The sequence below is a fragment of the Austrofundulus limnaeus genome, unplaced genomic scaffold (assembly GCF_001266775.1).
Source record: "Austrofundulus limnaeus strain Quisiro unplaced genomic scaffold, Austrofundulus_limnaeus-1.0 Scaffold616, whole genome shotgun sequence".
NCBI lineage: Eukaryota > Metazoa > Chordata > Actinopteri > Cyprinodontiformes > Rivulidae > Austrofundulus > Austrofundulus limnaeus.
The window spans coordinates 62713-73691 of record NW_013953018.1 but is presented as its reverse complement, the minus strand read 5'-3'; the positions used below and the strand labels follow the sequence as shown (position 1 = coordinate 73691).

Below are 10979 nucleotides of genomic sequence, written 5' to 3'. Positions count from 1 at the left end.
GCTAACAGGCTAAGCTGAGGTTCTTCTTCCATGAAGCAGCTCTGTTGTCCTCCATCTATATTTTCAGTTACAGGCTGAGTCATTTCTACCTTCTCCTTTCTGTCAACGCTCTCTGGTTTCATTTAAGAGTCAATCGTCAGATATTGTCGAAGATTAACCTTCAGGGTGGATATGGCTCACTAGCAGCCTCGCACCGATGACCTAGTTGATGTCATCATTTACCCAGAATGCTTTGCGTGTAAATAAAATGTCCTCGTCCGTGTAAAATATTTTTAAACGTTTAGTTTAAAAATGATAAAAACTGAACATCCTACAGTATTTTTACAGTCTTTATTTTACAGTTAATATGTTTATCATATAAAGTCTAATGTTACAACTAATCAGGGATCCCTTTAAGAACATTTGAACAATCCTGCAAAAAAAAAGTATCAACTGACAAATGATGGATGGATTTTACAAATGTGTGTTGGAGAATATTTTATCTATGTTCAGTAAAATGTATGAAAAACTAGTAAGGAGGTACTGTGCAAGCATTTTTGGTACCATTTAAGGCTCCCCTTAGGTTATTAATTCATCTGTAAACATTTTATAAATCATTAATACATGTTTATTATGCAATAATAAAGTACAAGAAAGAGACAAAACCGCGCCTAAAAATTCTGTCCATAAAATTTATGAACAGAATTGGTGACAAAGGGCAACCTCGGCGGAGTCCAACTCTCACTGGAAACGAGTCCGACTTACTACCGGCAATGCAGACCAAGCTCTGGCACCGGTCATACAGGGACCTAACAGCCCGTATCAACGGGCCTGGTACCCCATACTCCCGGAGTAACCCCCACAGTCCCCGAGGGACACGGTCGTACGCCTTCTCCAAGTCCACAAAACACATGTAGACTGCTTGGGTGAACTCCAGGACTCTGCTGAGTGTGTAGAGCTGGTCCAGTGTTCCACAACTGGGACAAAAACCACACTGCTCTTCTTGAATCTGAGATTCAACTATCTGACTGACCCTCCTCCAGCTTTCCCAGTCTTTTGTTGACCCTGTCCCAGCTGTTTTAGAATGTGTCGAAGCATCAAATTCAAAATGAGTGAATATTTACAAATAAATAAATAAATAGTTTATCTGTTTGAACATTAAATATCTTGTCATTGTAGTGTGTTCAAATAATCATCATATTGTTTTTATTCACATTTAACACAATGTCCCAACGTCATTGGAACTGTGGCTGTGCATGTCTTGTACTAGTCTAACATGTCCTGCTGTCCTCACRCAGRTCTTGTGCCAGTCTGTTCTTCTCTGCTTACAATGCCAGCTTTAAAAATTTAATAAACTGAAACCAACAACTGAAATTCTGTGATGGCTTGCTGTTTTGGCGTGCTACCTCAAATCTGTCATTTCCTCAATATGGCTGCCCTTAGACAACTTTTTGGAGGTGCCAGTGTTCATTCTGCAGATGCAGTCATGTTTTCTGTGTTCCTCAATGAGGTTGTCATATTAGACTAGTTGTAGTTCAATGTTCCAGAATATTTAGTCAGTTTGACAGATAATGAGCTACAGTTTGAAGTAGTAGTAGCCAAGAATTATTACCAACAAATAACAGATTGTCCAACAAACAAACTGTTTTATTTACAAAAACTTGTTCATGTAGAGGCCTACAGAATGTATGAAAAGGGATTAAGCTGGGATTTTGGTGTAAACCTGAATTAATTAAGCCTTGAATTGATTACATGGAAGCAGCACTTATGTGCTCTGAAACTAAACTGGTCCTGACCAGGTTTAAAGTGGAGCTTATTTAATCTGTTAATGTTTCTTAGCAGTAAAGTCACTTTACAGTAAAAACTGTTCATCTAACAGTCTTAAAATCTTATACAGTACACTGCAAAAACTGTCCATCTTACCAAGTTTTAAAATCTTATATCCAGCCAAAAAGTCTTTTTGATCTTCTTTTGAGACTGATTTACTAAACAAGAACTGATTGTGTAAGAATAATCTTGTTTTCAGAATGTGTAAGATTATTTGTCTTGTTAGCCTGAAATTTTGACTCAAAGTAAGTCAAAATTTTCTGCCAGTGGAGTAAGAAAATTTTACTTGGTAAGATTCTTGAAATAAGAAAAAAATTAGTCAAATCAAGTATTTCAAGACTCTTACCAAGTAAAATTTTCTTACTCCATTGGCAGAAATTTTTGACTAAATTTGAGTCAAATTTTAAGACGAACAAGACAAATAATCTTACACATTCTGAAAACAAGATTATTATTCTTACACAGTCAGTTCTTGTTTAGTAAATCAGTCTCAAAACAAGATCAAAATGACTTTTTGGCTGGATATAAGATTTTAAAACTTGGTAAGATGGACATATTTTGCAGTGTATCAGCTAAAATGTAGTTTTGATCTTGTTTTGAGACCGATACACTAAGCAAGGTCAGAATGTGTTGGATTATTAATCTAGCCTGAAGTTTTCTTTACTTCAACGAGTCTTGCCAAGTGCAACTGTCAAACTGCAGATTATTAATTTGAAAAGATTCAGAGTATAATCTATTAGAAATCAGTGTTTCATACAAATTTTAAATGTATTCTTTTTTCTTTGCATTAAAATATTACAGTAAATACATTTTATTATCAGATTATACATGAAAAAACAAAAGCCATTATGTCGTTTGGTTTTAGCTGTCCAAAAGATATTGTTACACAATCCTTTGGTTCAGAAGCAGGCTGTATTTTGCAATGAGGCCTACAGAGTCCTATGTAAAGCTCTTGGGTGTTTTGCTTTGTCATTTCTTTGAAGGTTGTGATCTCTGATGTCAAGTTGAACATGAGGGACAAAAAGTCCCAAAGGACATTCAGGGATCCAAGGAGCCAGATTAACTGAGCTCAGGACAGATGCATTAACGTTGTGAAAATACCAACATGTTCCCTAGAGGCAGCAGCAGACCACATTCCCTGCCAACCACAACACAAACACAATAAAAATAGTCCTTTTGGTATTTAAGCTTTACTTTAGTGTCTCTACTGGCAACAATAAATATCCTGCAACACAATACAGCTTATAGTGACTGACATGGATACAAACAAAAATATAAAAAACAACAAGAAGTAGCTTTGGATAGCTGCAACAAGACAAACATTATTGCACATTTCTGTACAGTTTGGCAAAGCACATGACTGTGAAGTCATGTGACTTTTTTTAAATGATGGCCTTAAATTCAAACTGCATGACAAAACTGTTAAAATATAAAAAGGCAGATAAACTGAACTTAGAAAACACATTTCTCTAAGATTCAAGACAGAAAACTAAACAAAGGCGCTGAAACAACAGTCACACATTCACCCAAACCTGAACTTCCTGTCTTATCATAAACTGTCTAAMTTATAACGTGACCMATCATATAAAAATGAGGATTAAGTCAAATTTGGTCAAAATGACCCAATTACATTTTCAGATTCTTGGCTTTAAAAGCTACATTTTGATACCTGGATCATTCTTATGTCGTAGGTAAATGCATATATATATATATGACTTAATTTGTCTTGTTGGTTACTTTAATACATAAATATTTGGTCTGAATCCTAATTTTATGTCCTTTTAATGAGGAATTTTTTTATGTCCTTATAAAGAGGAAACCACAAATTATATTTGAATATTGAGATTTCCCAACTAAAAAACAAAACAAAACTTTGCTAGCGCACAGGGAAAATCTCAGAATTTTAAGGCGTTTTTCCTCATCAGTTTTTTTGTTGCTACTGCTCAAAACTGCTTCAAAATTAGTTTTATGATTATATTTCAGACAGTTCATTCAACTGATACACTGATAAGGCATTAATTCATTATATTTTGACAAAATGCAATTTTTGTTAACATTTTAGTCAAAACACTATATTTGCCTATTTCTCCATCCACTTTTGGACTTAATCCTCGTTTTGATGTGATGGGTCACTAATATGAATATYAAACATGTAAAAACAGAACTGACAATAATTCTTGATTGTAAAAAAATTAAACACTTTAAGGCAACACATTTCAAGGTTGCACAGAGAAATTAATCTGTAGCTTCTTTATGAAGCAACACAAACATGTAGACAGAAACTAATAAAAACCAAACACTGACAGATGGAAGATATTAAAACTTTTTAGAAAATATGAAGAAAATGTTTGGAAATATTCATATTTGGAAACTGCACTGATTGAAAGTTTTTGTTGGTCTTTAATTGCTGGCATCATGGTCATGAATTTGTTGTTTGTTGTTGCAATAATTYACCTTCTTTAGGCCAGAATCTCACTGGGCTGAAACTGTTAGCAGCTAGATGGCAAAAAGCATCTCGAATGAAGTCTGCTAAATGTGTGTTTTTGTTCCGTGTGAGTCACAGGGGCTCGCTATCTCGTCACTTCCTCTTTGAATAAAAAAAAAAAAAGTCAACCAGTTTTCTCTCAAGTCACAAAGTCRTCATGTCTTGATTTAGTTTCCGAGCTGTGTTTGACACCGGCACATTAACTCTTAATCTAAATGTCAAAAATCTAGAACTCAGATTTTAAAAAATTTGAAAAAAGCACTTTGTGCACACCTGCCAAGGAGCCACATGTTTAACTGGTCACTTGTTTGAAACAAACAGTGAGACTGAACAGATTATTTTCATTTTTTCTCGTCATTACGAGTCTAACTGGTCTCCAGCAGGTGCAGCTCAGTGGGACACCACAGTTAGAGCTGGCTTTCAGAGTCTGCTGCCAATAGGAGGGCTCATTGGACATTATTTTCTATCCAGCAGCAGCTTCTGATAGCTAAAGAGAAACAATAAATTCCAGCTGACAATGTTTTCACTGCTTCCATCAGTGTTTCTGGTTTAGCTGCAGATGGCATTTTGTAGAGAAATGATTTCTCTGACTGGCCTAATGGAACCTCAGCTGAGGAAGAAAGGGAACAATAGTAGGATTTTCATGAATGACCCACTATTTAAACATGATGATGATAAATGTCTTCAGAGAGCCTGGAGCCTCTCGGACCATCGTCTTTATGCTGGGCTGTGTGAGAAGTAAACTGGACTTTCCACACACAGCGATGCTGCTTACTTAAATAAATCAATGTTGGCATGTTGCCCTGTAGAAGTCCTCCCAGAGAGCCTCAGTAACAATAGTAGAGCTGAGAGCGCAGCCCCCTGACCGTGTCCTCATCCTTCCCTCCGGCATGCTCGCCTTCAAACAGCATGGAGTCTGGGAGCACCACTCCCTCCAGTGGATCGGGCTGGCAGAACTCCACGATGAACTCCTCCTCACAGTCCAGCAGCAGCCTGGACCATGCGCTCATATCCAGCCGCCCGGCGGTGCCGCCGTACCCCTCCGGCAGAACGGATGGTGGGATGTTCTGGTGCAGTGAGCGCAGGTCGGAGCCATGAAGGACGTACTGTCCAAAGAGACAGAAAACACTCGTCAGAGATGTTGGCCCTCTTATTAGTAGCTAAAATCAGCATTTGAAGAAACGAAGAAAAAAGGAATGTGTAGTACTACACAGGGTTACACAACACAGATGGTGCATTTATCTACACTGCCTTTCAAATTATTATGCAAATTATATTTTATTATTGTTGATACAGCTGTTAGGTCCCTGTACGACCCGTGTCAGAGCTTGGTCTGCATTTCTGGCAGTAAGTCAGGCTCTTTTCCAGTGAGGCTGCTCTTTGTCATCGATTCTGTTCATAACTTTTATGGACTGAATTTCTAGGAGCAGCCGAGGTGTTGAGGGGATCTGTTTTGGTTGGCCTTAGGATCACATCTCTGCTTTTTTGCAGATGATGTGGTCCTATTGGCTTCATCAGATCCTGATCTCCAGCTCTAACTGGAGCGGTTCACAGCCGAGTGTGAAGCGGCCGAGATGAGGACCAGTGCCTCCAAACCTAAACTCAATGTATTCCCTGGTCCTAAACCCCCAATCCCACCAAAGGCATTTCCCCAAATGGGAACTAGGCTTAGGTCCCCATATGTACCAATTGTCCTACCACAAAGTGAAACTTGAGTAAAAGTACACATATCTTACCAAAAACGTACTTTGGTAAAGGTTAAAGTCTCCTTTAGGAATATTCCTTGAGTAAAAGTCTTAAAGTATYTGATATTTTTTGTACTTAAGTATTAAAAGTAAAAATATTGATTTAAAATGAGCAGTTACATTTTCTGTAAGGACATGTATTAGGAGGTGACCTCCCCCCCCAAAAAAAGATACAGAAATGACTATATTTTATTAAAATAATTAATCTATGTTAAATTTAGGATGCACTAGTCCAGCTGTTTCAGTTTATATACATATATCAAGGCTGCACAAAGCTTTTCCCMAAAWWRAAAATMAAAGAAAGAAAAATAATTACTCAAGTAAAGTACAGCATTAGCCCTGATGCTATATTGCCTTATATGTATTAGCTCAGCGCTACACATTCTCCTCGTCACTGAGGTCCTCCATCCTCATGACAGAGAGGGGAACACAAAAATGACTCAGCCTGTAACTGAAAATATGGATAGAGGACCTCAGTTTACCTGGTTTGTCGCGCTAGCACCGAGCTAATACATATAAGGCAATATAGTGTGAGGGCTAGCATGAAAGGCTAACAGGCTAAGCTGAGGTTCTTCTTCCATGAAGCAGCTCTGTTGTCCTCCATCTATATTTTCAGTTACAGGCTGAGTAATTTCTACCTTCTCCTCTCTGTCAACGCTCTCTGGTTTCATTTAAAAGAGTCGATCATCAGATATTGTCCAAGATTAACCTTCAGGGTGGATATAACTCGCTAGCAGCCTCGCACCGATGACCTAGTTGATGTCATCATTTACCCAGAATGCTTTGCATGTAATGGTTCTGTCCGTGTTAAAATATATTTTAAAAAATTTACAAAACTAAACAGCCTACAGTATTTTTACAGTCTTTATTTTACAGTTAAAATATGTTTATCAAATAAAGTTTGATGTTACAACCAATCATGGATCCCTTTAACAAATGAATCAAAGTTTGGCTGAATGTCAGGTTCTGATGCAAAGAACAGAGGAGATGATTGTCAGTGGCTGTGTCTCAATTCATGGGCTGCAGCCGACATGGGGCGCATTTGTCGGCCGCTTACCTCACTGCCCCGCGCCGTAGACCGACCCAATTCATGTGCACCTATATGGCCGACAAAACCCTGAAAACGTAGGCTGCATCCGAGTATCCTATGCAGCCAACAGACCCCCGAATGCATTGCACCATCAATAAATTAAACAGAAAAACAATGACGGCTGKTTGGGAATTCATCACAGAACCAAAAATGTAAATTTAGCAACTTAGCTGAAGAAACCTTTGTTGCAATGAGACGTTAAATAAAATGTGGTAACAAGTACTGATACTGGAGCTAAACTCAAGTTCAAGTTTATTTATATAGCGCCAAGTCACAACATACGTTGTCTCAGGGCACYGTACATAAAAAAAATCTAAAGAAACTCAAATTATTAATGCTTTTTATTTATTTATATGTAACGTTTTTCTATTAAAACTGAATTATGTGAAGTTATACCCTGAAAAACCAACTGAAGCCATGTGATATAAAATGTATCACTAGGCAGAGCATGGTGACACAAACATATGTCTTCTGTAGAGTTGACCGTCTCATTTCACAGGCGTTTATGCAGCCGACACAAACGGCCTGTGACCAACGTCGATCGTGGTCTACGTCGGCTGCAACCCATGCATTGACAGCCAGTGACAGAGGATCTGGATCTGTTGAACTTCACGACTGAGAATGTCTGTTCACATATGTAGGTAGATCCAAAGAGAACTGATCTAAGAGCTGCTTGGAGTACTTGAAGTAAAATAACTATATAAATAAATAAATTGGTGCCCTGGACGAAAGTCCCCTGTAGTTGCCCACCTCTGGTCTGGTATGTTATAACGCTGCAATTCAAACAAAACTTTATCCGTCCGTCCATCTGTTTTCTTCCTCTTATCTGGGGTCAGGTCGCAGATACTGGTAGCTTTGGCACTGTGTGCAGGAGCCAAGTCCTGTTGGAAAATGAAATCTGCATCTCCAAAAAGTTGGTCAGCAGCAGGAAGMGTGAGGTGCTCTAAAACATCCTGGTAKACGACTGCGTTGACCTTGGACCTCAGAGAACATGGCACCAATGCCCCACCGACTCTGGGACCTTGATTTCCAAAAGAAATGCCATCAGAGAAGACAACTTTGGAGCACTCAGCAGCAGTCCAGTCCTTTTTGTCTTTAGTCCAGGCGAGATGCTTCTGACGCTGTCTCTTGTTCAAGGCTTGACACCAGGACTGCGACACTGAAACATGTCTTCATACGTCTGAGTGTGGTGGTTCTTGAAGCTCTGATTCCAGCTGCAGTCAACTCTTTGTGAATCTTCTCCACATTTTTGAATGAGTTTTGTTTCACAATCCTCTGCAGGGTTCAGTTATCCCTATTGCATGTACAATTTTTCTACCACATCCCTTCGCCTCTCTATTAATGTGCTTGGACACAGAGCTCTGTGAACAGCCAGCCTCTTTAGAAATGATGTTTTGTGTCCTGCCCTCCTTGTTCAAGGTGTTAATGGTCGTCTTTAGGACAACTAAGTCAGCAGTCCATGATTGTGTAGTCTACAGAACTAGACTGAGACCATTTAAAGGCCTTTGCAGGTGTTTTGAGTTTATTAGCAGATTAGAGTTTGACACCAGGCGTCTTCAAAATTGAACTTTTTCACAATATTCTAATTTTCTAAGATAATGAATTTGGGGTTTTCATTGGTTGTCAGTTATAATCACCAAAATTAAAATAAACATTTGAAATAAATCAGTCTGTGTGTAATGAATGAATATAATATACAAGTTTACTTTTTGAATGGAATTACTGAAATGAATCCATTTTTTTCCATAATATTCTAATTTTATGACCAGCACCTGTATTTTGCAAGTGGTCCTCACTCTGTRGCAGAAATAAGTACACAAACACACACACTTGTTCTTGCATCAAACTGAGGACATTGCATTGTCTTCCATTCATTTGTGTAACTGTATTCATGCCTAACCCAGACATTTYTCCTAACACTAACCACTACTAGTACATTCCTAACCCTATCTTGAACCAAAACTTCATTCACACCATACCTCTAAAACTAACTAGTAGAATACAGCAGGGGTGCAAACAAAGTGAGGACCAGGACAAGGGGTTTGTAATTTTACCAGGTATTTTATAATTTAACAGTTTATAAACAGACCTTTACTTAAGTACTTACTTTTACTTAAGTACTTTTCTCATCAGTGAAATTTATTTTTACCAAAGTCATATTCTGTTGAGGTAGTTTTACTTTCACTTAGGCATTTTTTCCCATGTACTTTATACACCTCTGGTTATTTGATATATCAAACTGAAAAAACAGATCCAAACACCCAGCGGTTTGGAGATGAAAATAATTAAGGTCATCAGGGGTGCCCAAACTTTTTCTTATGACTGTAAATATTGACTTGAATTAACTTTAAAAAGTAATAAAGGCATGTTTGTTGGGTTTATAAAATTGTTTTTGCAGTTATTAAATTAAGCAAACGTAAAATCTACAGACTTTTAGTTTTTATGGAGTGAATTAATTTAAATGAAGTAAAAAAAACCTTTTGGAACACAGGGCTGAGGAGGGAATCTGGCAGGGCAGCAGAAACCAGATCTTTGTTTAAAACAAGAGTGATATGATTGAAGGAGAACAGTTACCCTCTCTGCCATCTTCTCCTTCAGAAACGGTTTGATGATTGCAAAGATGCCCTTGAAAATCCTGGGCTCATTAATGATGTTGACGGCCTTGATTCTGATCGGGAAGCCATCCTGTGGACAAGAACAGCACAGAAATGGTTATTCTGGAAGTACAGTTGTGTTCAAAAATAATAGCAGTCCCACATCACTAGCAAGATAAATCACCTTTTTTGTTTGAATTTCAACTTCTACACTGCAAGTAAGTTTCTAGAAGGTTTAGTAAAGGTATAGAAAACCAACAGACCCAACAGGCATAATGTGCATGCTGCTGATTCTGTGAAACGGAATCATTTACTTTATTTAATTTTGCATTATTTAATCATTTAGAAAAATAGCAGTGCTGAGTTCAGTTAGTGAGGTCATTGATTACCGGTATGTGAAAAAACAGGTGTTAAACAGGTAGTCCTGTTTTAAGGTTCAAGGCAACTGATGCTGCTGCTGGATGTGAATTTGTTCTTGAAAAACAGAGTAACTTGGGTCGTTCAAGACACTGTTCAGAAGAAGAGCTTTCTTTGATCAAAAAATTAATAAAAGAGGGGAAAACCTATAAAGAAGTGCAGAAAATGATATCAAATGCTTTAAAATGGCAGTCAAAACCAGAAAGTCGAGGAAGAAAAAGAAAAACAACTATTCGAGTGGATCGTAGAATAACCAAAATGGCAAAGGCTGAGCCAATGCCTGTGAGTACTGCAACAATCAGACCACGTGTACCAGCAAGAAGCCACCGCAAAGTCCCATTGTTAAAAAAAAGACATGCTGAAGCAGTTACAATTTACCAAAGAACGCACTGACTGGCCTAAAGAGAAGTGGCGTTATATTTTACAGACTGATGACAGTAAACTTGTTCTTTTTGGCTCTAAGGGCCACAGACAGTTTGTCAGACGTCCTGCAAAAACCTGAATTCAAGCCACAGTACACAGTGCGGATGGTAAAGCATGGTGGTTCAGTGTTTTATGATCTGGGGATGTTTCTCATACTATGGTGTTGGTCCTGTTTATCACATACCAGGGATCATGGATCCGTTTGAGCACACCAGAATACTGGAAGAAGTGATGTTGCCGTAGGCTGAAGAAGAAATGTCCTTAAAATGGGTGTTTCATCAAGACATTGGGCCTCATGCAAGAACTGTTCGTACGCACAGATTTGTTCTTAAGTTGTGCGTATGAGTGATTTAGGAGAATTTGTGGCATTCACCAATGTTTTCGTATTCTGATTTTTTTTCAGATACGAACAAAATTCA

At 38.1% G+C, this 10979-nt stretch overlaps 1 protein-coding gene across 2 annotated transcripts in view; it reads right to left on the bottom strand.

Annotated features, from left to right (window-relative positions):
* Nucleotides 1-4186: 4186 nt before the first annotated feature.
* The window catches only part of ttpal (tocopherol (alpha) transfer protein-like), an 11687-nt gene continuing 4894 nt past the window's right edge, over nucleotides 4187-10979 (bottom strand). For both annotated transcript variants that reach the window (XM_014027106.1, XM_014027108.1), the window contains exons 5-6: nucleotides 9701-9811; nucleotides 4187-5397 (exon numbers count right to left, since the gene is read on the bottom strand). In XM_014027106.1, coding sequence (XP_013882560.1) covers nucleotides 5119-5397; nucleotides 9701-9811 — 390 coding nt within the window. In that variant the 3' untranslated portion in view covers nucleotides 4187-5118. The remainder of the gene's footprint in view (nucleotides 5398-9700; nucleotides 9812-10979) is intronic.